General features: G+C 35.1%; 1 protein-coding gene across 1 annotated transcript in view; it reads left to right on the top strand.

Annotated features, from left to right (window-relative positions):
- The window catches only part of LOC128644854 (cholesterol 24-hydroxylase), a 104301-nt gene that overhangs the window by 57387 nt on the left and 19216 nt on the right, over positions 1–27698 (top strand). Inside the window, exons 11-14 of the mRNA XM_053697473.1 lie at positions 1569–1653; positions 10127–10237; positions 18207–18295; positions 25250–25316. Coding sequence (XP_053553448.1) covers positions 1569–1653; positions 10127–10237; positions 18207–18295; positions 25250–25316 — 352 coding nt within the window. The remainder of the gene's footprint in view (positions 1–1568; positions 1654–10126; positions 10238–18206; positions 18296–25249; positions 25317–27698) is intronic.

Below are 27698 nucleotides of genomic sequence, written 5' to 3'. Positions count from 1 at the left end.
TAAAATATTGACACTTTGGGCCCAATTTGGACATTTTTCACTTAGGGGTGTACTCACTTTGCCAACGGTTTGGACATTAATGGCTGTGTGTTGAGTTATTTTGAGGGGACAGCAAATTTACACTGTAATACAGGCTAAACTCACCACTTTACATTGTAGCAATGTGTCATTTCTTCAGTGTTATCACATGAAAAGATATAATAAATTATTTACAAAAATGTGAGGGGTGTACTCACTTTTGTGGGATACTGTGTGTGTGTGTATGTATGTATGTATATATATATACTATATATATATATATATATATATATATATATATATATATATTTATATATATATATATATTTATATTTATATTTATATATATATGTATTATATATATATATATATATATATATATATATATATATATATATATATATACATAGATACACACACACACACACTCACACACTGCAATACATTTCAAATGACTATTTTAAGCATCTTTTCAATATGAGCATTCCAGCAGGTAAAATGGATCATTGGGAACACATTAAAGAGGGGAAATGTTACAATGCAATGTCCCTTTAATTTGGCTGGTGGTGGAAACCATAGGGATTGATGTGAGTGTAAAAGAGAGAGACAAAAATAAGGGGAGAAAAAAGAATAAGAAAGTTAGAATAAGGGAGAGCGGGGTTGAAAAAGAGGAAGTGATAAAGGAGGGCAGAGAGAGAGAGAGAGAGCAAGAGAAATCAGCTAACAAAATGGTGATGACTGAAAGATCATAGCCTGCTGAGGAGAGTGTGAGAAACCTTAGAGAAAGGTGGAAAAAATGAGAAGTGAGAAAAAGCATCATTGCTTAAAAACTATAACAAGAGGTCATAGAATCTGAGGATAGAAGGCTCAGATCTTAGACTTTTAAGGAAGAGAATGCTCTGAGCTCCCAGCAGAAGTAAACACCTATTAAAGGGACAGTCTACAATAGAATTGTTGTTGTTTTAAAAGATAGATAATCCCTTTATTACCCATTCCTCAGTTTTGCATAACCAGCACATTTATATTAATATACTTTTTACCTCTGTGATTACCTTGTATCTAAGAACCTTCTTCCAGCCCCCTGATCACATGACTATGACTGTTTATTATCTATTGTCTTGCAGTTAGAATTGTAATGTAAATCTTAAATAACTCCCTGTGCCTGTACACAGTGTTATCTATATAGTCCATGTGTACTTTCAGTCTCTTTGTGTTGAAAAGGAATTTAAAAAGCCTGTGATAAGAGGTAGCCCTCAATGGTTTAGAAATTAGCATATGAGCCTACCTATCTTTAGTTTTAACTAAGAATATGAAGAGAAAAAAGCAAATTTGATGACAAAAGTAAATTGGAAAGTTGATTAAAATTACATATCCTATCTGAATAATGAAAGTTTAATGTTGACTAGACTGACCCTTTTAAATAATCAAAATACAGACTGCATTTGTCTGACATAATGCTAAACCTATTATAAGGTCAGTTCCAAAAGGTTAGAAAACTGACCAATAATATAGCTAACAAAGGGTTAAATGTTATCTCTTGTCGTCTGTAGAGCTCAGGATGAAATTGATGAAGTTATCGGATCTAAAAGAGATATTGAGTATGAGGATCTCAGTAAATTGCCTTACCTAACCCAGGTAAGTAATGTGCTTTATTTGTATAATTATTTATTAGATTCTGTATTAAAGGGAAAGTAAACAGTAAAAACATTTCTCTTGTGTTGCCCATATAATAACATGTGGTGTTGCCCATATAATAACCCATATAATAACATGTGGTGTTGCCCATATAATAACCTATATAATAACATGTGGTGTTGCCCATATAATAACCCATATAATAACATGTGGTGTTGCCCATTTAATAACCCATATAATAACATGTGGTGTTGCCCATTTAATAACCCATATAATAACGTGGTGTTGCCCATATAATAACCCATATAATAACATGTGGTGTTGCCCATATAATAACCCATACAATAACATGGTGTTGCCCATATAATAACACATATAATGACATGTGGTGTTGCCCATATAATAACCCATATAATAACATGTGGTGTTGCCCATATAATAACCCATATAATAACATGTGGTGTTGCCCATATAATAACCCATATAATAACATGTGGTGTTGCCCATTTAATAACCCATATAATAACATGTGGTGTTGCCCATATAATAACCCATATAATAACATGTGGTGTTGCCCATATAATAACCCATACAATAACATGTGGTGTTGCCCATATAATAACACATATAATGACATGTTGTGTTGCTCATATAATAACCCATATAATAACATGTGGTGTTGCCCATATAATAACATGTGGTGTTGCCCATATAATAACCCATATAATAACATGTGGTGTTGCCCATATAATAACCCATATAATAACATGTGGTGTTGCCCATTTAATAACCCATATAATAACATGTGGTGTTGCCCATATAATAACCCATATAATAACATGTGGTGTTGCCCATATAATAACCCATACAATAACATGTGGTGTTGCCCATATAATAACACATATAATGACATGTTGTGTTGCTCATATAATAACCCATATAATAACATGTGGTGTTGCCCATATAATAACATGTGGTGTTGCCCATATAATAACCCATATAATAACATGTGGTGTTGCCCATATAATAACCCTATAATAGCATGTGGTGTTGCCCATATCATAACCCATATAATAACGTGTTGCCCATTTAATAACCCATATAATAACGTGTTGTGTTGCCCATATAATAACCCATATAATAACATGTTTTGTTGCCCGTATAAAAACATGTGGTGTTGCCCGTATAATAACCCATATAATAATGTGTTGCCTATATAATAACATGTCGTGTTGACCATTTAATAACCCATATAATAATGTGTTGCCCATATAATAACCCATATAATAACATGTTGTGTTGCCCATTTACAACCCATATAATAATGTGTTGCCTATATAATAACATGTGATGTTGCCCATTTCATAACCCATATAATAACGTTTTTCCCATATAATAACCCATATAATAACGTGTTGCCCATATAATAACGTGTTGCCCATATAATAACCCATACAATAACATGTATTGCCCATTTAATAACCCATATAATATGTGTTGCCCATTTAATAAACCATATAATAACATGTGTTGCCTATATAATAACTTGTTGTGTTGCCCATATAATAACTCTCATAATAACATGTTGTGTTGCCCATATAATAACATGTGGTGTTGCCTATTTAATAACCCATATAATAACATGTGGTGTTGCCCATATAATAACCCATATAATAACATGTGGTGTTGTCCATTTAATAACCCATATAATAACGTGTTGTGTTGCCCATATAATAACCCATATAATAACGTGTTGTGTTGCCCATTTAATAACCCATATAATAACCCATATAATAATGGGTTGCTCATATAATAACATGTGGTATTGCCCATTTAATAACTCATATATTAATGTGTTGTGTTGCCCATATAATAACCCATATAATAATGTGTGGTGTTGCCCATATAATAACCCATATAATAACATGTTGTGATTCCCATTTAATAAACCATATAATAACGTGTTGCCTATATAATAATGTGGTGTTTCCCAATTCATAACCCATATATTAACGTGTTGTGTTGCCCATATAATAACCCATATAATAGCATGTGGTGTTGCCCATATAATAACCCATATAATAACATGTTGTGTTGCCCATATAATAACCCGTATAATAACATGTTGTGTTGCCCATATAATAACCTATATAATAACATGTTGTGCTGCCCATATAATAACCCATATAATAATATGTTGTGATGCCCATATAATAACCCATATAATAGCATGTGGTGTTGCCCATATAATAACTCATATAATAACATGTTGTGTTGCCCATATAATAACCCATATAATAACATGTTGTGCTGCTCATATAATAACCCATATAATAACATGTTGTGTTGCCCATATAATAACCCATATAATAACATGTTGTGCTGCCCATATAATAACCCATATAATAACATGTTGTGTTGCCCATTTAATAACCCATATAATAACGTGTTGTGTTGCCCATATAATAACCCATATAATAACATGTTTTGTTGCCCGTATAATAACATGTGGTGTTGCCCGTATAATAACCCATATAATAATGTGTTGCCAATATAATAACCCATATAATAATGTGTTGCCTATATAATACCATGTGGTGTTGACCATTTAATAACCCATATAATAATGTGTTGCCCATATAATAACCCATATAATAACATGTTGTGTTGCCCATTTACAACCCATATAATAATGTGTTGTCTATATAATAACATGTGGTGTTGCCCATTTCATAACCCATATAATAACGTTTGGTGTTGCCCATATAATAACCCATATAATAACGTGTGGTGTTGCCCATATAATAACATGTGGTGTTGCCCATATAATAACCAATATAATAACATGGTTGTGTTGCCCATATAAAAACCCATATAATAACGTGTGGTGTTGCCCATATAATAACCCATATAATAACATGTGGTGTTGCCCATATAATAACATGTGGTGTTTCCCATATAATAACCCATATAATAACATGTTGTGTTGCCCATATAATAACCCATATTATAACATGTTGTGTTGCCCATATAATAACCCATATAATAACATGTGGTGTTGTCCATATAATAACATGTGGTGTTGCCCATATAATAACCCATATAATAACATGTTGTGTTGCCCATATAATAACCCATATAATAACATGCTGTGCTGCCCATATAATGACCCATATAATAACATGTGGTGTTGTCCATATAATAACCCATATAATAACATGTGGTGTTGTCCATATAATAACCCATATAATAACATGTGGTGTTGCCCATATAATAACATGCTGTGCTGCCCATATAATGACCCATATAATAACGTGAGGTGTTGTCCATATAATAACCCATATAATAACATGTGGTGTTGTCCATATAATAACCCATATAATAACATGTGGTGTTGCCCATATAATAACATGTTGTGTTGCCCATATAATAACCAATATAATAACCCATATAATAACATGTGGTGTTGCCCATATAATAACCCATATAATAACGTGTGGTGTTGCCCATATAATAACCCATATAATAATGTGTGGTGTTGCCCATATGATAACCCATATAATAACGTGTGGTGTTGCCCATATAATAACCCATATAATAACGTGTGGTGTTGCCCATTTAATAACCCATATAATAACGTGTGGTGTTGCCCATATAATAACCCATATAATAACATGTGGTGTTGCCCATATAATAACCCATATAATAACGTGGTGTTGCCCATATAATAACCCATATAATAACATGTTGCCCATATAATAAGCATATAATAATGTGTTGCCTATATAATAACATGTGGTGTTGCCCATTTCATAACCCATATATTAACGTGTTGTGTTGCCCATATAATAACCCATATAATAACGTTTTGTGTTGCCCATATAATAACCCATATAATATATGGTGATGCCCATTTAATAACCCATATAATAACGTGTTGCCCATATAATAACCCATATAATAATGTGTTGCCTATATAATAGCATGTGGTGTTGCCCATATAATAACCCATATAATAACATGTTGTGTTACCCATATAGTAACCCATATAATAACATGTTGTGTTACCCATATAATAACCCATATAATAACATGTTGTGTTGCCCATATAATGACCCATATAATAACATGTTGTGTTGCCCATATAATGACCCATATAATAACATGTTGTGTTGCCCATATAATGACCCATATAATAACGTTGTGTTGCCCATATAATAACCCATATAATAACATGTTGCCCATATAATAACATGTTGCCCATATAATAACATGTTGTGATGCCCATTTAATAACCCATATAATAACGTGCTGTGTTGCCAATATAATAACCATTATAATAACATGTTGTGATGCCCATATAATAACCCATATAATAACGTGTTGTGTTGCCCATATAATAACATGTGGTATTGCCCATATAATAACCCATATAATAACATGTTGTGTTGCCCATATAATAACCCATATAATAATATGTGGTGTTGTCCATATAATAACCCATATAATAACATGTTTTGTTGCCTGTATAATAACATGTGGTGTTACCCATATAATAACCCATATAATAACGTGTTGCCCATTTAATAACCCATATAATAATGTGTTGCCTATATAATAACATGTGGTGTTGCCCATTTAATAACCCATATAATAACATGTTGCCTATATAATAACCCATATAATAATGTGTTGCCTATATAATAACCCATATAATAATGTGTTGCCTATATAATAACCCATATAATAACATGTTGCCTATATAATAACCCATATAATAACACATTGCCTATATAATAACCCATATAATAACATGTTGCCTATATAATAACCCATATAATAACATGTTGCCTATAGAATAACCCATATAATAACATATTGCCTATATAATAACCCATATAATAACATGTTGCCTATATAATAACCCATATAATAATGTGTTGCCTATATAATAACCCATATAATAATGTGTTGCCTATATAATAACCCATATAATAACATGTTGCCTATATAATAACCCATATAATAACACATTGCCTATATAATAACCCATATAATAACATGTTGCCTATATAATAACCCATATAATAACATGTTGCCTATAGAATAACCCATATAATAACATATTGCCTATATAATAACCCATATAATAACATGTTGCCTATATAATAACCCATATAATAATGTGTTGCCTATATAATAACCCATATAATAATGTGTTGCCTATATAATAACCCATATAATAATGTGTTGCCTATATAATAACCCATATAATAACATGTTGCCTATATAATAACCCATATAATAACGTGTTGCCTATATAATAACCCATATAATAACGTGTTGCCTATATAATAACCCATATAATAATGTGTTGCCTATATAATAACCCATATAATAATGTGTTGCCTATATAATAACCCATATAATAACATGTTGCCTATATAATAACCCATATAATAATGTGTTGCCTATATAATAACATGTGGTGTTGCCCATTTCATAACCCATATAACAACGTGTTGCCCATATAATAACCCATATAATAATGGGTTGCCTATATAATAACATGTAGTGTTGCCTATTTCATAACCCATATATTAACGTGTTGTGTTGCCCATATAATAACCCCTATAATATTGTGTTACCCATATAATAACATCAGTCAAGTCTTAATAATTTTAAAACAAATTAACATCCTTTTTACTACAAATATTTTTTAATAGCCAAATTCCACCCACCATTTGCCTTATTTGGAGGAGCTAATCTGGGATTTAGTCCACAGACAACAAAGCTAGTCACTATCATAAAGTTAGTGTAAACATTGTTTTGCAGTTGTTATCAGTTAAACCCAATTAGGGAAAGAAGTGTAGCAGGGCTAGCCTATATACGTTAGCAGGGTGCATTTCTGAGAATTAGAAAATCTTGAATTTTCAGAGCTAAATTACATGAAAAGTGGGCAAAATAAATAATGAAAATTATATTGCAAAGATATTTCATTACACATAGCTAAACATTTTATATAAAAAATCTCAAGGTGAGTCTACGGTCTATTTAAACGCTAAATACATGATAGCTATTTGATGTATTTAAAACAAAGATTAGCCTAAGAATAATATGCAAATATTTTTAAATTATATTAGTTAAAAAAGGTAAGTGTAAAGTTTTAGTAAAGTCTGCAAGTGGAGCGCTAATATTTTGCATGCCAGTAAACGTGAAAATTTGTCGTTTATGGGTGCGCAATAAATAACCATTCATTACAAACGGCTGCTCGTTGAAGCAATTAGCGCACTGAAAAGAGATCAGATCTCTGGTTAATTTTCTAAATATTCCCCATTTGCCCCCAAAATACAGTGTAGTGTAGTTTATTAAAAAATAAAAATGATAGCATTTTATTTTTTTAATAAAATAACTGCAATAAGCAGTTATGAGGGGCTAAAGTTGGTGGGTGTAGTTGTTCACATTTTAAAGGCACTTTTCAGAGCCTTTTTTTTCTTTCTGTCTAATAGGAACTGAGTGTTCCATGTCTTTATATATGTATATGCTTATATACATGTATATTTATGTGTTAATATGTGTATATATGCTTATATACATGTATATTTATGTGTTAATATGTGTATATATGCTTATATACATGTATATTTATGTGTTAATATGTGTATATACATGTATATTTATGTGTTAATATGTGTATATATGCTTATATACATGTATATTTATGTGTTAATATGTGTATATATGCTTATATACATGTATATTTATGTGTTAATATGTGTATATATGCTTATATACATGTATATTTATGTGTTAATATGTGTATATATGCTTATATACATGTATATTTGTGTTAATATGTGTATATATGCTTATATACATGTATATTTATGTGTTAATATGTGTATATATGCTTATATACATGTATATTTATGTGTTAATATGTGTATATATGCTTATATACATGTATATTTATGTGTTAATATGTGTATATATGCTTATATACATGTATATTTATGTGTTATGTGTATATGCTTATATACATGTATATTTATGTGTTAATATGTGTATATCTGCTTATATACATGTATATTTATGTGTTAATATGTGTATACATATATATTTATGTGTTAATATGTGTATACATATATATTTATGTGTTAATATGTGTATATGCATATATATTTATGTGTTAATATGTGTATATATGCTTATATACATGTATATTTATGTGTATATATGCTTATATACATGTATATTTATGTGTTAATATGTGTATATTTATGTGTTAATATGTGTATATTTATGTGTTAATATGTGTATATACATGTATATTTATGTGTATATATGCTTATATACATGTATATTTGTGTTAATATGTGTATATTTATGTGTTAATATGTGTATATATGCTTATATACATGTATATTTATGTGTTAATATGTGTATATATGCTTATATACATGTATATTTATGTGTTAATATGTGTATATATGCTTATATACATGTATATTTATGTGTTAATATGTGTATATCTGCTTATATACATGTATATTTATGTGTTAATATGTGTATATATGCTTATATACATGTATATTTATGTGTTATGTGTATATATGCTTATATACATGTATATTTGTGTTAATATGTGTATATATGCTTATATACATGTATATTTATGTGTTAATATGAGTATATACATATATATTACAAATGGCTTCCCATCGCTGCACAACTTACCCACTTTGCAACACTAGGTTCTCATGCCATGTTTTTTACTGCACATATTTAAAGGGACATTTAGTTTGGAATAGAAGCATTTTTCCAATATACATGTATATACAAGCTTCTAGTAAAGGCTATAGCTGTCTCAAGAGTGTACTTAAGTATGCTCCTTGCACCAGCATTCTAATCAAAGCACTAGCTCAGACAGACTAAGATGCTTGTATCATCGCATAATCACTCAATTTACATCATTGCTGGCATGATAAAAGCCCCACTTGCTCTCTGAGCAGCTGTAGTATTTAAAATGTAAACAGTGATAATATTTCTAAAATGCATTTTTGACACTAGATGTGTATTACAAATATGTTTCTATCCAAATATATAATTCATCTGTGCATTTTAATTTTGACTTCCTTTTTAACATTTTATATTATAATATGTAAGTGTTTAATGTCCCTTTTAAAACGAATGTAATATATAATAAAATAATAGTTACAGGAAGACAGAAGTACAATTATACTGTGATGCTTCAAATGCATTGGACACATTTCTGTAGTTTGATGTCCCTTTAATATGATATTGCTGCACAATTGTATCCGTGTTCTGAGGCCATTGACTAGCTTAGATGATTGATCGGTGCTAACCAGTATTTATGTTTATTATATAATCCACACTGTAGTAAATCAAGTTGAAATATGTTTTAAAGACTCTGTTCCCTGTTCTGAGCGTATGTTCATTTCGTGTTACCTAGGTGCTTAAAGAGACTCTGAGACTGTACCCAACAGCTCCAGGCACCTCAAGAAAAATTGAAGAGGACATGGTTATCGAAGGAATAAAAATCCCAGGAAACACTACTGCTCTGGTAAATTCCAGCATTGGTTAATGGTTACTAAGGTGGTTCTAGACAGCTCAAAAAGATAAGACTATGGCACCCAGCAAAAACTCGTGTAGTGTAGTGATATTTTTTACCTTCATTCTGCTGGTTGTTTATTGAATACAAATAAAGTTACAATGTTTTCACGTACATCTGGTATGCCATGGACATGGTGAGGCGTGTGGACGTAGGCAGAACTGTGGCTGTCCTTAAGTTAATTTGTCTGGAAGAAGAAACAGTGGGAGAGACATAGGGCAGAGCTCCAAAACTATGACAATCCTGCAAAATGAAGGGAGAGGGGGCATTTGAGAGCTCTGTGACCATGAAGCTAAATCTGACAAGTGCACTGGTGGTGGACTTTATCTATTGCTGACTTTTTTTTTTTAATCCTCCTTCACTTTCTTTTACTTTGTCAAAGGCAGGGAGCCTCACATGTAAACAAGGACATACTTTGCAAATTTAGGGTAGCACATGCGGGGTTTGGGGTGCTACAGTAATGAATAGGGGAGCATAGCATTACTAGCACCACTCTAGAATTACTAGAGTTGCTAGATTTTAAGTATTTAAAGGGGCATGGAAGTCCAAATAAAACGTTTATGATTCAGATAGAACATGCAATTTTAAGATATATCAGGAGCAGCGATATAATATAGTGAGCTAGCTCGTGATTGGTGACTATTTACATACATACCTCCCAACATTTCAAAACCCAAAAGAGGGGCACCCCCTCCCCCACTGATCAAAAGTGTGATATGTGGTGGGCAGGAACAGGGATTGGGTCTGTGGAGTGGGCTTAACAAGTAGCAGAACATAACAAACATGAAGTTTTTTTGTTTTTTTTTAAAAGTATAAGCACTCTGATAACTGACTTTTGCTACTAGGGGGACGCTTACTGGTTACCTAGGTAACCACACCAAGTGGCCTATTTAGCAAAGGTCTGTCGGACCTGATCCGAAAGTGCGGATCAGGTCTGACAGACCTCACTGAATGCGGAGAGCAATACGCTCTCCGTATTCAGCATTGCACCAGCAGCTCTTGTAAACTGCTGGTGCAACGCCGCCCCCTGCAGATTCGCAGCGGTCTTTAGATATATATATACCCCCTCTTTTGCTCACTCTGCCATCTCTTTTGCTCTTTCTCTCCCCCTCTCTTTTGCCCTCTCTCCCCTCTCTTTTGCACTCTCTCCCCCTCTCTTTTGCGCTCTCTCTCTCCTCCTTTCTTTTGCGCTCTCTCTCTCCCCCTCTCTTTTGCACTCGCTCTCTCCCCCTCTCTTTTGCGCTCGCGCTCTCTCCCCCTCTCTTTTGCGCTCGCTCTCTCCCCCTCTCTCTTTTGCTCTCTCTCTCCCCCCTCTCTTTTGCTCTCTCTCTTTCCCCCTCTCTTTTGCGCTCTCTCTCTATCCTCTTTCTTTTGCGCTCTCTCCCCCTCGCTTTTGTGCTCTCTCTCTCCCCCTCTTTTGCGCACTCTCTTTCTCTCCCCCTCGCTCTCTCTCTCCCCCTAAGACTCTAAGGCCAGGTGTGTTTGTCCTCGTGCTGTCTCTACTGCGCATCACAGCTTCGGACAAACACACTTGGCCTTTAATATTATAGGATATATATATATGTGTGTGTATGTGTGTGTGTATATACATGTGTGTATGTGGTGGGACATAGAGTTCTTAGAACTCTATATATCTGAGCACAAGGTACCTAGGGGCTTACGAATGAAGAAATATCCCTCTTTTGCACTTAATAACCCCAAATTTATGGAGGAATGGAATGAGAATTTAACTAATTGTTCCATAATATTAATGAAACAACTATTATGTCATAAAAAAGAGGAAAGAGATCAAGTCCTTATAGAAATCAATAATGCAATTGAAACACTTAAACCATATGAGACTACCCAAAAACACATAGATTATAGCAAACAGCTCACTGAAACAATAGACACTCTAGACACAACACTATCTGAAAGGAAGGTACAGAAATATCAGAGAGATGTCAAGGACTATGAACTTAATATAGTATATTCATGGCAGCAACATAAGCCCACTAGACAAAGTTGGCCATCCACAAAGAAAAATAAAGAAAAAAATAGAAACAAAAAAGGAAATAGAAATAAGACAGATAGAAATAAAAATAAACATGTGACATTCTCTAGCATAGACACAGATTACCAGGATACGAGTGCACAGTCTACTGAAGGTGAACAATCACAAGGGTTAATCGAACCAGATAAGACCAGCTTAAATCCGAGCACCAGTAGAAAAGAATTAAAAACTTTAGTGAAGCAACCTAGCCAGACTAGCACACCTAAGAAAACACAAGAAACAATAGATATGGACGAAACAGAACCAACCTTCCGTTACCCCAGCAGGGTCAGAAAAAATATAAAGAAGTAGCAGTCATTAACCTCTCTGATTACAAATTGTCCGATATAGAATGTAATTTGCTAAATAAAGGCTTATCGTATGCACCAGCACATAATTTTGATCTTGTAAATACACTTATTGATATCAACAGATTTGTCCGTAAGATAGTTTTGAAAAAACACTTTAAAGATATCCCAGTTGAGCACTCACTTGATAACACACAAGCTTCTAGTAAGCATAGTTCAGTAGGACTGAAATACACTGATCTGGTAGATCTTACTAATTTAATTTCCTTACAACAGGAATCCACTAGATCCACTGACACATTAACGAATAATTGCACATCTTTCACATATAAGAATAGTTCTTATTTTTATCCAGTAAATTCTAGACACCAACTATTGGACCTTTATCAGAGAGTGGTAGAGAGAGAATTGACTGACTTATCAAACACAATTGAAAAAAATCCCTTAGATATATCTAGAGATAATCTTACTCGACAACAAAGACAGGCATTGACTAGACTTCAGAAAAATGACAGTGTGGTGATAGTCCAGGCAGATAAAGGAGGGGCAGTGGTGGTATTGAACAAAAGTGATTATATTGGTGAAGTTGAGAACCAATTAAAAGACTGTATGTTATACACTAAACTTACGTTCAATCCCACCACCTCCTTCAAAAACAAACTTAGTCACTTATTAGACTATGCTATTGAACATAACTTCATGGATAAAGAACTAACTGATTACCTATATGTGGAACAGCCAACCACCCCATACTTTCGCATTGCACCCAAGATACACAAGGGTCTCAAGAATCCACCTGGACGACCCATTGTGGCCAGTAATGGATCATTGTGTGAAAGATTGGGTGGCTGGCTGGACCACATACTACAACCTATCATGCTAGCCCTACCAGGGTACATCAGGGACAGTACACACTTACTGACACAGATAAGTGATATAACTTGGAAAGAATCTTATGTATGGGCCACCATTGATGTCACGGCCCTCTATTCCAACATCCCTCATTCAAAAGGACTGGAGGCTATAGATTTTATGTTACGAAGATATTCAGACTATAGCAACGAATTTATATCATTTATTGTCCAAATAACAGAATTTCTTCTACAGCATAATTTTTTCATCTTTCAAGGCACTTATTATTTACAAAGACGAGGTACAGCGATGGGGGCAAAATTTGCCCCCGCGCTAGCAAACATATATATGGGGTGGCTGGAATTAAATATGATCTTTTCAGACCAGTTTCCATATAAGAACAATGTTATAATATATGGCCGTTTTATAGACGATATTATAGTCATATGGGACACCGGAGATGACTGTACAGCTGACAAATTTGTAGACTTTATGAATAATAATGAATATAATTTGACCTTTACAGCACAGATACATAAACAGTCTATTGATTTCCTAGATTTAAGGTTGAGAGCCAAAGATAACACAATCTCCACATGCACCTACCGCAAACCATTGGCTAGGAACACGATACTGAGAGCTGATTCTTGCCATCTCAATCATTTAAAAAGAGGCATTCCTAAAGCACAATACCTTCGTTTAAGAAGGAATTGTACAGAACTGGTAGACTATTTCCCCCAAGCAAGAGAGTTAACAAATAGATTGACAGATAGAGGATATCATAGGAATCTGCTACTTAAATTGGAGAAACAAGTGGCAGATTTAAATAGACAAGAATTACTTAAAGAAGGCCCTAAGAAATTGGGAAAAATTGATAAATTAATATTACCTAACCAAAACCTTTTGTTTATTACACAATTCAGTAGACAATATAACCAAATTTGTAAGATAGTCAGACAGAACCTATCAATTCTAAAAGGTGATGAAGCACTTAACAACATCTTAACATCAGGAATAAAATGTATAGCACGAAGAGCACCAACCATAAGAGAAATAACTAGCAAACAGTTTACAGACAAAGAAACAACAGGTGCACACTGGCTTAGTCCAAAACCAGGATGTTTTAAATGTGGTCATGTACCTTGCAAAGGATGCACATGTATCACTGTAACAGATACTTTTTCTTCCAATATTACAAAACAAGTGTTCCACATCCGAGATAGAATTGACTGTAATTCACAATATGTGATCTACCTCATCAATTGCCTATTTTGCTCCTGTCAATATATTGGTATAACTACCCGCCCATTAAAAGAAAGAATTCGTGAACATTTACGCTCCTTAGATGAGAAAGAACCTAAAACGCCGGTAGCTAAGCATTTTAGATTGCATGGTATAGGACAAAAATATTTCTCTTTCATAGGTATTGATATTATTAAAAAACATCCTAGGGGTGGCAATAGGGAAAAATGCTTAAGAAAGAAAGAGATCTTTTGGATCATAAAATTACATACTAGAGTACCAGAAGGAATTAATAAAAGGATGGATGTTGATCTATTTGTTGAATAGTACAATTTACAACATAATCTAAAATAAAACAACATAAGAGAAAACCTTTTTTTTTTTTTTTTTTTTTTCCATATTTACCCTCTATAAAATGTCGTCCTTTTTCCCCCTAAAGTTTACTAACACAGCTCAGGTCCCACAAAGAAATGAATGAAAAAATCTTATAAATTCTTTGGATGCACTAACTTAAATAGTGAACAATTAACTTAGCACATCCGAAATTAACTGTGTGTGTTTTATTATAATTTTTTATCATAATATTTATGTTTTCTTATTATTATATTTATGTTTCTTTTAATAGAATTTCTGTTCCCTTATGAATTTCATTTGTATTTCAACATATTGTTTTGTTTATGTTAATGTGATGGTTTGTCCATTCTTAATTTAGATAGTCTATTTTCTCACATATGCATCGATGGTGACAGACTTATAGTAATTGACACCACTATCGATATGCCTGCATCTCTGGAAAAATCTCCATATCTACTTTCTAAGCTATTCTTGCATATTATTGCTTAATTGAATACCTATGTGATTGTTAATAATTTTTTATGTAATACTTTTTATTTTTATTTATTTATATATTTTTTATTTAAATTGTCTATTAGAATTTAGTTCACATAGGCTTAGAATGAATAGTTTGTATATGTATATATATTAACAATTGTACTAGTACTAGAAGATTTGTATAACTATTTACTGTGTTATTTGACTTAGTAATTAAAGGAACAAAATTTATGACCAATCTGCAGCAAAGGTTTCAGCTACCTTACTCATAGGTGTAGACAATAGTTCTTAATTGAACCGATAACACGATTGGTCCCTTTGCTGCATATAGGTCAATGCACACCTTGAACATATCACCTCTGATGAAGCGCATGTACGCATGCGCGAAACGCGTCAGGTGTTAAGGCTTTGCTCTCACCTTATGTACTAGCACCTTGCTTTAATAAACACCTTTTTTGAACCAGCCGTGGATGATTTTTCAGCCGTCTTTTGTCCTCTCTTCTGGGGATCACCTATTACTTTATATATATATATATATATATATATATATATATATATATATATATATATATATATATATATATATATATATAAGTGAAAAATATTAGAATGGAAAATATGTACAGTAAATATACAGTAAAACACACAAATACATCTGTACACACATGTTAATGTATACATACATACATAGTTAGACATGTATATGTATGTATCTCAATGTTAAAGCATTTTGCAGTCTTTTTTTTCCCCTAACACCGGAGACCTCATATCTTTGAGCTGTTTTTATTGCAATTTTTTTTAATGATTTATATTAGTAATATTATGAGTGTAACTGTACTTTTAAATGTATTTTTGATGTATTTTGTGACACTTTTTAATCGAGCACAACAGTTAACCAGAGCTCTGAGGTTGCGTTAACCTGACGCGTGTTTAATTCAATGGCACTCGAGCGAACGTGTTTTCTATCAGCTTGTAATATATGCACACCCGCAATTAACCCCTTATTGCAAATGCGCAAATGTTAGCGCGTCACTCATAATCTGGCCCATAGCCTTTTATTTAGACTAGTAACTTTGCCATAGGTGTTTTGCCGAGACAAGAATAAATAATTGACCAAAACTTGCAGACATGAGATAGTCTACCAAAAATTATCTAATTTAAAAAAACATATTACAGGCAAAACTGGAAATTTCCAATACCCCTGGACTAGTAAAAACTTGTAGTGGACAATAAAGAAACATTTTTTTCCCCAAGTAATGACATATTAACCCTGATAGATGTGGAAATACAACACTTTATTTCACCAGATTATAGGTATCATTATAGCATCTAAAGTTCTAGTATCCTCCCCTGCTGGTCCTTCATAAGCTGTCGGCATTTATCATTGCACCAGCAGTTCTTGTGAACTGCTGGTGCAATGCTGCCCCCTGCAGATTCGCGACAGGGGGTGTCAATCAACCCGATCGTATTAGTTCGGGTTGATTTCTGTCCGCCGCCTCAGAGCAGACGGACAAGTTATGGAGCAGCGGTCTTTAGACCTGAAGGTTCGCTAGAAACGAGGGGCATCAAGCTTGATAAATTTACCCCAGAGAATGCAATTTAAAAAAAAAAAAACTTTACAGTTTACTTCCATTATTAAAATGTGCATCTTTCTGAGCATGTGCAAGAGTTCACACAGTATATGCATTTATTTTGTTATTGGCTAATGGCTGTCACATGATAAAGTCGCCGGGACAATGGAAATAACTAACATTTGTCACAAAAAATCTTAAGTAAAAGCAAAAATGTTAAATCATAGTAGACATAAAAAGAAACAGATTGTGTCAAATAAAACATCAAACAACTTACTATTTTTCTTGCATAATAAGCACTTCATCTCAGTGTAGCCACTGCCTACAGCTAGATAAGAGGGCAGACATATTGGCAACTTAGGTTGCATTCTGCCTGTTCTGAGCATGGGCAAATCTGACTCCATGTTTATCTAGTATTGGCTTAATACTAAACCAGCTCATGTTACTCTAGAAGTTTTATGACATCAAGCTAAAAATGCCTTTCATCATATGCCCCAGCCTCCTTGTAGAGCTGTGACAGGGAGCAATGAACACCACACAAATGAAGCTTAAAAAAATAGTGCTTAGTGTTTTTTATTACAACAATATAGACCCCCAGGACAGCTTGATTATGTTATAATGTGTGCATCTCAGCACATAAGGTGCATCTGATTTATCTAGTGTATGGTCCATTTCTTTTTAAGGACCAGTAAATACAGTAGATTTGCATAATCAACAAATGCATGATAAAACAACATATTTCCACTCCTCCTGTATCATGTGACAGTCATCAGCCAATCACAAATGCATATTTGTATATTCTGCAAATTCTTGCACATGCTCAGTAGGAGCAGTAGACTCAAAAAGTGTAAATATACAAAGACTGTGCACATTTTGTTAATGGAAGTCAATTGGAAAGTTGTTTAAAATGGCATGCTCTATCTGAATAATGAAAGGTTAATTTTGACTTGGGTGTCTCTTTAATATGTTTAAACAAACTTTATGTTGTACTTTACCAAGCTATACCAGGTTGTTTATGCATACAGGACATACATTTACTTTGAAACTATCTATCTAAAACATGCCACCATATCGATGTCTTGTAGATTTATTCCTATGTGACAGGAAGGATGGAGCAATTTTTCAAGGATCCTTTCACATTCGACCCAGAAAGATTCGCTCCTGGCGCTCTTAAGTGAGTATTTCCCTTTTTAGAAATATGGGCAGGTTCTGCATGTAAATCTATTTCTCTTGACAACTGTGGCATTTTTTCCCCCCTTAACTACTTGGCTACTGCACAATGTATTGAAGCTTGATCTTGCAGCAAGGGATTAACCCTTATCTATAGATGATGCTCTCCCACATACTGTTTTCATTACTTTTGTTTTTGGTATTACCTGTGATATGTACACTCTGTAAGCAGTCTGTATTATTCTAGTTTTATGATTATTCATTATCTGCATACAGTGCTTTACAAGTAATAGTAAAAAGCTAGCTATAAAATTGCTAATAAATCCCCTAATTTATCCGTTACTTCTCTCCTTCCTTAATGTAGAGCACTACCTTGCATATTCAGGAACACTATCACCTTTGAGGTTTGGAGGTGCTACACTAATTTATGGGGTGCCTCACACCACACAGCACCCCCTTGACTTGCCACTGATGGAGTTAGACCAATTAGAATGCATTGCCATAATCAATATATGATACATGTGAATAGACCAGAATTTTGGTTGTGACTTGAGTGAGAAATTGATGGATTTAGGTAGAGCAACAGAATTTGGTGAGACAGGGAATGTGGTGGTAAAGTAGAGGACAGGATGAAGTATTACACTAAGGAAGCAGACATGAGTAGTAATGTTACAAGGAAGAAAGCCGGATAGCAGAGTGGTCAAGTAGCAGTGTGTATGGTCCAGCAAGTCTCTTTTGTTAATAAACCTAGGTGGTGTGTGTTTAAAGTGAAATCTTCCAAGGAAATAGAACAAACTGTGTAAGAAGCCATGAGACGGGTGTCTCTCCGCTGAGATGAGATTATCTAAATTCTAAAATAATTCTTCAGCACTATGAAATCCCTAGTGAAATTCTCAAAAGGCAGATTTTGCCCTATTCCTCCAAGGGGCGTTCCCTGCATTTCTATGTGAAGGAGAGACAAGCCCAGTGCAATATAGCACTACATGACATAACAGTTCTGCTGCATTTACATTTTGTGCTTTATATTTTTTATTACTTTTACACTTCAGATTTAAGGGACAGTCAAGTCAAAATTAAACTTGCATGATTCAGATAGGGCATGCAATTATAAACAATTTACTTTTATCATCAAATTTGCTTTGTTCTTTTGGTATTCTTTGTTGAAAGCTAAACATAGGTAGGCTCATATGCTAATGTATAAGCCATTGAAGGCTGCCTCTTATCTCAGTGCATTTTAACAGTTTTTTTTCAGTTTTGCAGTGCTAGTTCATGTGTGCCATATAGATAACATGGTGCTCACTCCCATGGAGTTATTTATGATTCAGCACTGATTTGCTAAAATGCATGTCTGTCAAAAGAACTGAAATAAATGGGCAGTCTGCAGAGGCTTAGATACAAGGTAATCACAGAGGTAAAAAGTTTATTAATATAACAGTGTTGGTTATGCAAAACTGGGAAATGGATAGTAAAGGGCTTATCTATCTTTTTAAACAATAAACATTTTGGTGTAGACTGTCCCTTTAAGTTTTCTTACATTCAAACGTTGAACTTTCTATTTTGTGTTTTATCTTATATACAGAAGTGTATTTAGGATTGTGATTTTACAAATTCTCATTATGCTTTCACAGTTTATGTGTATCTTTTACAAATTACATTGCAATTTGTGCTTTTATTTAAAATAAACTTTAAAACTGACAGCTTTAGTGTATCAGAAAGCTTCATAACTTTCTATGGGCACAATAGGCAAAGATTCTGTAGTTTGGAGGGAAATTATTGTGCAGACTTCACAGTGGCTGAACTCACTGAATGCTATAAGAAAAGGGGCAGAACTTGGAAGTCTAACGCCTAGATTTAGAGTTTTGCGGCCAAAGGGGTGCGTTAGCTACGCATGCTTTTTTCTGGCCGCACCTTTTAAATACCGCTGGTATTTAGAGTTTACAGAAGGGCTGCGTTAGGCTCCAAAAAAGGAGCGTAGAGCATAATTTACCGCCACTTCAACTCTCGATACCAGCGGTGCTTACGGACGCGGCCAGTTTAAAAAACGTGCTCATGCACGATTCCCCCATAGGAAACAATGGGACAGTTTGAGCTGAAAAAAAACCTAACACCTGCAAAAAAGCAGCGTTCAGCTCCTAACGCGGCCCCATTGTTTCCTATGGGGAAACACTTCCTACGTCTGCACCTAACACCCTAACATGTACCCCGAGTCTAAACACCCCTAACTTTACACTTATTAACCCCTAATCTGCCGCCCCCGCTATCGCTGACCCCTGCATATTATTATTAACCCCTAATCTGCCGCTCCGTACACCGCCGCCACCTACATTATCCCTATGTACCCCTAATCTGCTGCCCCTAACACCGCCGACCCCTATATTATATTTATTAACCCCTAATCTGCCCCCCACAACGTCGCCGCCAGCTACCTACAATAATTAACCCCTAATCTGCCGACCGCATCTCACCGCTACTATAATAAATGTATTAACCCCTAATCCGCCTCACTCCCGCCTCAATAACCCTATAATAAATAGTATTAACCCCTAATCTGCCCTCCCTAACATCGCCGACACCTAACTTCAATTATTAACCCCTAATCTGCCGACCGGAGCGCACCGCTACTATAATAAATGTATTAACCCCTAAAGCTAAGTCTAACCCTAACACTTACACCCCCCTAAATTAAATATAATTTAAATCTAACGAAATAAATTAACTCTTATTAAATAAATTAATCCTATTTAAATCTAAATACTTACCTGTAAAATAAACCCTAATATAGCTACAATATAAATTATAATTATATTGTAGCTATTTTAGGATTAATATTTATTTTACAGGCAACTTTGTAATTATTTTAACCAGGTACAATAGCTATTAAATAGTTAATAACTATTTAATAGCTAAAATAGTTAAAATAATAACAAAATTACCTGTAAAATAAATCCTAACCTAAGTTACAATTAAACCTAACACTACACTATCAATAAATAAATGAAATACAATGCCTACAATTATCTACAATTAAACCTAACACTACACTATCAATAAATAAATGAAATACAATACCTACAATTATCTACAATTAAACCTAACACTACACTATCAATAAATTAATTAAATACAATATCTACAAATAACTACAATTAAATAAACTAACTAAAGTACAAAAAATAAAAAAGAACTAGGTTACAAAAAATAAAAAATATTTACAAACATTAGAAAAATATTACAACAATTTTAAACTAATTACACCTACTCTAAGACCCCCAAAATAAAAAAATGCCCTACCCTATTCTAAATTTAAAAAGTTCAAAGCTCTTTTACCTTACCAGCCCTGAACAGGGCCCTTTGCGGGGCATGCCCCAAAGAATTCAGCTCTTTTGCCTGTAAAAAAAAAAACATACAATACCCCCCCCCAACATTACAACCCACCACCCACATACTCCTAATCTAACCCAAACCCCCCTTAAATAAACCTAACACTAACCCCCTGAAGATCTTCCTACCTTATCTTCACCATGCCAGGTTCACCGATCCGTCCTCGGAAGTGTTGATCCAAGCCCAAGCGGGGGGCTGAAGAGTGACGTCCATCCTCGGGCTGAAGTCTGGATCCAAGCGGCGGCTGAAGAAATCCATCATCGGGCTGAAGTCGGAAGTCCATCATCGGGATGAAGTCTTCTATCAAGCAGCATCTTCAATCTTCTTTCTTCCGGAGCGGAGCGGAGCCATCTTCTTCCCAGCCGACGCGGATCCATCCTCTTCTAACGACGCCTACTAGCCGAATGACGGTTCCTTTAAGGGACGTCATCCAAGATGGCGTCCGTCAAATTCCGATTGGCTGATAGGATTCTATCAGCCAATCGGAATTAAGGTAGGAAAATTCTGATTGGCTGATGGAATCAGCCAATCAGATTCAAGTTCAATCCGATTGGCTGATCTGATCAGCCAATCAGATTGAGCTTGCATTCTATTGGCTGTTCCGATCAGCCAATAGAATGCGAGCTCAATCTGATTGGCTGATTCCATCAGCCAATCAGAATTTTCCTACCTTAATTCCGATTGGCTGATAGAATCCTATCAGCCAATCGGAATTCGACGGACGCCATCTTGGATGACGTCATTTAAAGGAACCGTCATTCGGCTAGTAGGCGTCGTTAGAAGAGGATGGATCTGCGTCGGCTGGGAAGAAGATGGCTCCGCTCCGCTCCGGAAGAAAGAAGATTGAAGATGCTGCTTGATAGAAGACTTCATCCCGATGATGGACTTCCGACTTCAGCCCGATGATGGATTTCTTCAGCCGCCGCTTGGATCCAGACTTCAGCCCGAGGATGGACGTCACTCTTCAGCCCCCCGCTTGGGCTTGGATCAACACTTCCGAGGCTTGGATCAAGACTTCCGAGGACGGATCGGTGAACCTGGCATGGTAAAGATAAGGTAGGAAGATCATCAGGGGCTTAGTGTTAGGTTTATTTAAGGGGGTTTGGGTTAGATTAGGGGTATGTGGGTGGTGGGTTGTAATGTTGGGGGGGGGGTATTGTATGTGTTTTTTTTTACAGGCAAAAGAGCTGAATTCTTTGGGGCATGCCCCGCAAAGGGCCCTGTTCAGGGCTGGTAAGGTAAAAGAGCTTTGAACTTTTTTAATTTAGAATAGGGTAGGGCATTTTTTTATTTTTGGGGGCTTTGTTATTTTATTAGGGGGCTTAGAGTAGGTGTAATTAGTTTAAAATTGTTGTAATATTTTTCTAATGTTTGTAAATATTTTTTTATTTTTTGTAACTTAGTTCTTTTTTATTTTTTGTACTTTAGTTTATTTCATTGTATTTATTTGTAGATATTGTATTTAATTAATTTATTGATAGTGTAGTGTTAGGTTTAATTGTAGATAATTGTAGGTATTTTATTTAATTAATTTATTGATAGTGTAGTGTTAGGTTTAATTGTAACTTAGGTTAGGATTTATTTTACAGGTAATTTTGTAATTATTTTAACTATTTTAGCTATTAAATAGTTCTTAACTATTTAATAGCTATTGTACCTGGTTAAAATAAATACAAAGTTACCTGTAAAATAAATATAAATCCTAAAATAGCTACAATATAATTATAATTTATATTGTAGCTATCTTATGGTTTATTTTACAGGTAAGTATTTAGCTTTAAATAGGAATACTTTAGTTAATAAGAGTTAATTTATTTCGTTAGATTTAAATTATATTTAACTTAGGGGGGTGTTAGTGTTAGGGTTAGACTTAGCTTTAGGGGTCAATCCATTTATTACAGTAGCGGCGAGATTCGGTCGGCAGATTAGGGGTTAATAATTGAAGTGAGGTGTCGGCGATGTTAGGGAGGGCAGATTAGGGGTTAATACTATTTATTATAGGGTTATTGAGGCGGGAGTGAGGCGGATTAGGGGTTAATAACTTTATTATAGTAGCGGTGAGATGCGGTCGGCAGATTAGGGGTTAATTATTGTAGGTAGCTGGAGGCGACGTTGTGGGGGGCAGATTAGGGGTTAATAAATATAATATAGGGGTCGGCGGTGTTAGGGGCAGCAGATTAGGGGTACATAGGTATAATATAGGTGGCGGCGGTGTACGGAGCGGCAGATTAGGGGTTAAAAAAAATATGCAGGGGTCAGCGATAGCGGGGGCGGCAGATTAGGGGTTAATAAGTGTAAGGTTAGGGGTGTTTAGACTCGGGGTACATGTTAGGGTGTTAGGTGCAGACATAGGAAGTGTTTCCCCATAGGAAACAATGGGGCCGCGTTAGGAGCTGAACGCTGCTTTTTTGCAGGTGTTAGGTTTTTTTCAGCTCAAACTGCCCCATTGTTTCCTATGGGGGAATCGTGCACGAGCACGTTTTTGAAGCTGGCCGCGTCCGTAAGCACCGCTGGTATCGAGAGTTGAAGTTGCGGTAAATTATGCTCTACGCTCCTTTTTTGGAGCCTAACGCAGCCCTTCTGTGAACTCTAAATACCAGCGGTATTTAAAAGGTGCGGCCAGAAAAAAGCATGCGTAGCTAACGCACCCCTTTGGCCGCAAAACTCTAAATCTAGGCGTTAGAAAGTAGTGAGGCTCTCTGGGATACAAAATTTAACAGCGGACAGAGAGGTTAACAGGAGAACTTCTGGGACTGATATAAAGGCTCAGTTGCAGTTAATGCAAATTAAACTGAAATGTTTTCACTACAGTTTAACTAGTTTGTTTAGTTCTTTTAGTATATATTACTTTTCTGTCAGTTAAAATAAGTGTATTGTGAATTTTGAGCAAACGTCACCTGCATACAGCTAGCAAGATAATTTAGTGAGACTAGCTTGTTTAAAATGCTTACAGCATTTCTTAAGATCTGTGAGAGAGCTTCAGGCATACCCTGGGTATTTCCCGGTTCAGCTCAGGGAACTCCCTTGTCCCTCCCACTTTCTGAAGTTGTGTTTTATTTTGCAATATAGAAAATACCAAGAGCAATAGAAGTTGTAAAAGATTCACAGAATCATACAAAGTATGATCCTAATTTGTTAAAATAACACAGACACTTTTAAAACATAATCAGAATGTTTAATATCACTGCTAGATTTAAATGTACTAAAATATAAAATAGAAAGTGCAAAGCTTGAATGTAATAATACTAAAAGAATCCAATCTAAAGTGTAAAGTAATATAAAATACAAAGTGCAAGTGTAACAAAAACTCTCATATCATGCAATGCTATATTGCTCTGGGCTTGTCTCTTCTTCAGATACAGAAATGAGAGAGATATTGCAGTGTTGGAGAGTTCCGCCCTTTTTCTTTAATCATTAAGTGGGTTCAACCCCTGTGACGTCTGCACTAAAATTTCTCTCCAAGCAGTAGAATCTTTGATACAGTCCAGCAAAACTCTTTGGACCTGATGATCATATTGGTGGGTAAATTAAAGAGTTTGTGGCCCTTTTGTATATATATTTTTTTTTTCTTCAACAGGCCATACTTTACCTATTTCCCCTTTTCTCTTGGCCCCCGGTCCTGTATTGGAATGACTTTTGCCCAGGTAAAGCTTTTTTATTGATAGCGAAATGTAAGGAAAATGTATTGAATAACATGATCATATTTAACTGCTTTGGACACAACATTTTGTTCAATATTAATAAAATAATATGGAGGGTTATTCTATTTTAGACATAACAGAACATTGTAACAATAGTTAAATATTGTACTGAAATCTTCTTGTTGCAAAACTAGAGCATTGATGCTTTCTCTAATCATTACCCTGGTTACCTGAATGTCAGTACTTTTCATTTATCAAGTTTGTTCCATAACTAGCTATTGATTTTTGCTGAGAACCTTACTGTGATCCATCTGTCTGCACTGTCCATTGCTTCCATCAAGCTAAGAGTTTGTCTAAATTATTTTGTATGTCTCTTCTGGCTTGCCTTTGTCAAATGCCATTTCTCTATTTCCTTGACATAATACATGCTTCACAATTGCACACAGCATTACCTCCCTTGAAGTGTCCTTGTCTTGTGTTTGGATCAAGAATTTCCTTTTTACATGAAATATAATCTCTTGATTAAAAGGGGATCAATATTATCAATATAAATATATAACTGATTTCATCTGTCCAAGCGATGTTTGATATTTACTGATCTAGTAATTTAACCCTGTTGAGGTTTGTGGAGATCCTTAACAAGTAGCAAAGGAATTGGCTGCCATGTCAAAACTAAGCTACCACAATTATACCCAAGAATAGCACATAAGTAAAGCAAGATAGCAGTCGTAGGCTGGTCTAAGTCAGGGAAAGGGCAGAGGCAGTGGCAAAAGATACTTGAGGTTGAAGTGTAGCCAGCAGGACACAATATTCATGATAGCCAGCGGAACACTGTAAGCAAATAATGACCAGCAGGACACTGTGAGTAAGTAATGACCAGCAGGACACTGTGAGTAAGTAATGACCAGCAGGACACTGTGAGTAAGTAATGACCAGCAGGACACTGTGAGCAGAGCAAGTAATGACCAGCAGGACACTGTGAGCAGAGCAAGTAATGACCAGCAGGACACAGAATGTAGGTGATAACCAGCAGGGCACAGTGATCTGATAATGTCCAGTAGGACTTTTTTAGAACAAATCAGTAGAGAACTGAAGAGCAGAGTAAAAATATGTGGATTTATATGTGGATTTATGTCAAGCACAAAGTGAAGAAAATAAAACTTAACTTTTATTAAATGTTACTTAATAAAAAATTACATATTAAGTAACATTTAATAAAAGTTACGTTTTATTTTTCTTCACTTTTTGCTCGACATAAATCCACATATTAATCAAACGTTGTGAGTGCTATATTTGTACTCTGCTCTTCAGTTCTCTACTGATTTGTTCTAAAATTCTTGTAAGTACAAGCACCGACCTCTAAGAAATAGTTACCATTGAGTAATAACACATATTGGAACGTTTGTTCATTTATCTCAATAAGTAGTGCCATTGGTCTTCCTGCTTCATTGAATGTCCAGCGTGGCACAATATTCATCATAGCCAATTGAACACAGAGCAAGTAATGACCACCAGGACACTGTAAGCAGGTAATGACCAGCAGGACACAGAATGTAGGTAATGACCAGAAGGACACAGAATGTAGGTAATGACCAGCAGGACACAGAATGTAGGTAATGACCAGCAGGACACAGAATGTAGGTAATGACCAGCAGGGCACAGTGATTTGATAATGTCCAGCAGGGCACAATATTCATCATAGCCAATTGAACACAGAGCAAGTAGTGACCAACAGGGCACTGTAAGCAAGTAATGACTAGCAGGGCACTGTAAGCAAGTAATGACTAGCAGGGCACTGTAAGCAAGTAATGGCCAGCAGGACACTGTAAGCAAGTAATGACCAGCAGGACACTGTAAGCAAGTAATGACCAGCAGGACACTGTAAGCAAGTAATGACCAGCAGGACACTGTAAGCAAGTAATGACCAGCAGGACACTGTAAGCAAGTAATGACTAGCAGGACACTGTAAGCAAGTAATGACCAGCAGGACACTGTAAGCAAGTAATGACTAGCAGGACACTGTAAGCAAGTAATGACCAGCAGGACACTGTAAGCAAGTAATGACTAGCAGGACACTGTAAGCAAGTAATGACCAACAGGGCACTGTAAGCAAGTAATGACCAACAGGGCACTGTAAGCAAGTAATGACCAGCAGGACACTGTAAGCAAGTAATGACTAGCAGGGCACTGTAACCAAGTAATGACCAGCAGGAAACTGTAAGCAAGTAATGACTAGCAGGGCACTGTGATCTGATAATGTCCAGTAGGGCACAATATTCATCATAGCAAGTAGAACACTATGAGCAGTTAATGGTCAGCAGGACACTGAGCAAGTAATGGCCAGCAGGACACAGAATGTAGGTAGTGACCAGCAGGACACTGTGA

The sequence above is a fragment of the Bombina bombina genome, chromosome 1 (assembly GCF_027579735.1).
Source record: "Bombina bombina isolate aBomBom1 chromosome 1, aBomBom1.pri, whole genome shotgun sequence".
NCBI lineage: Eukaryota > Metazoa > Chordata > Amphibia > Anura > Bombinatoridae > Bombina > Bombina bombina.
The sequence above is the reverse complement of the archived record's forward strand: the minus strand, read 5'-3'. Positions and strand labels throughout refer to the sequence as shown.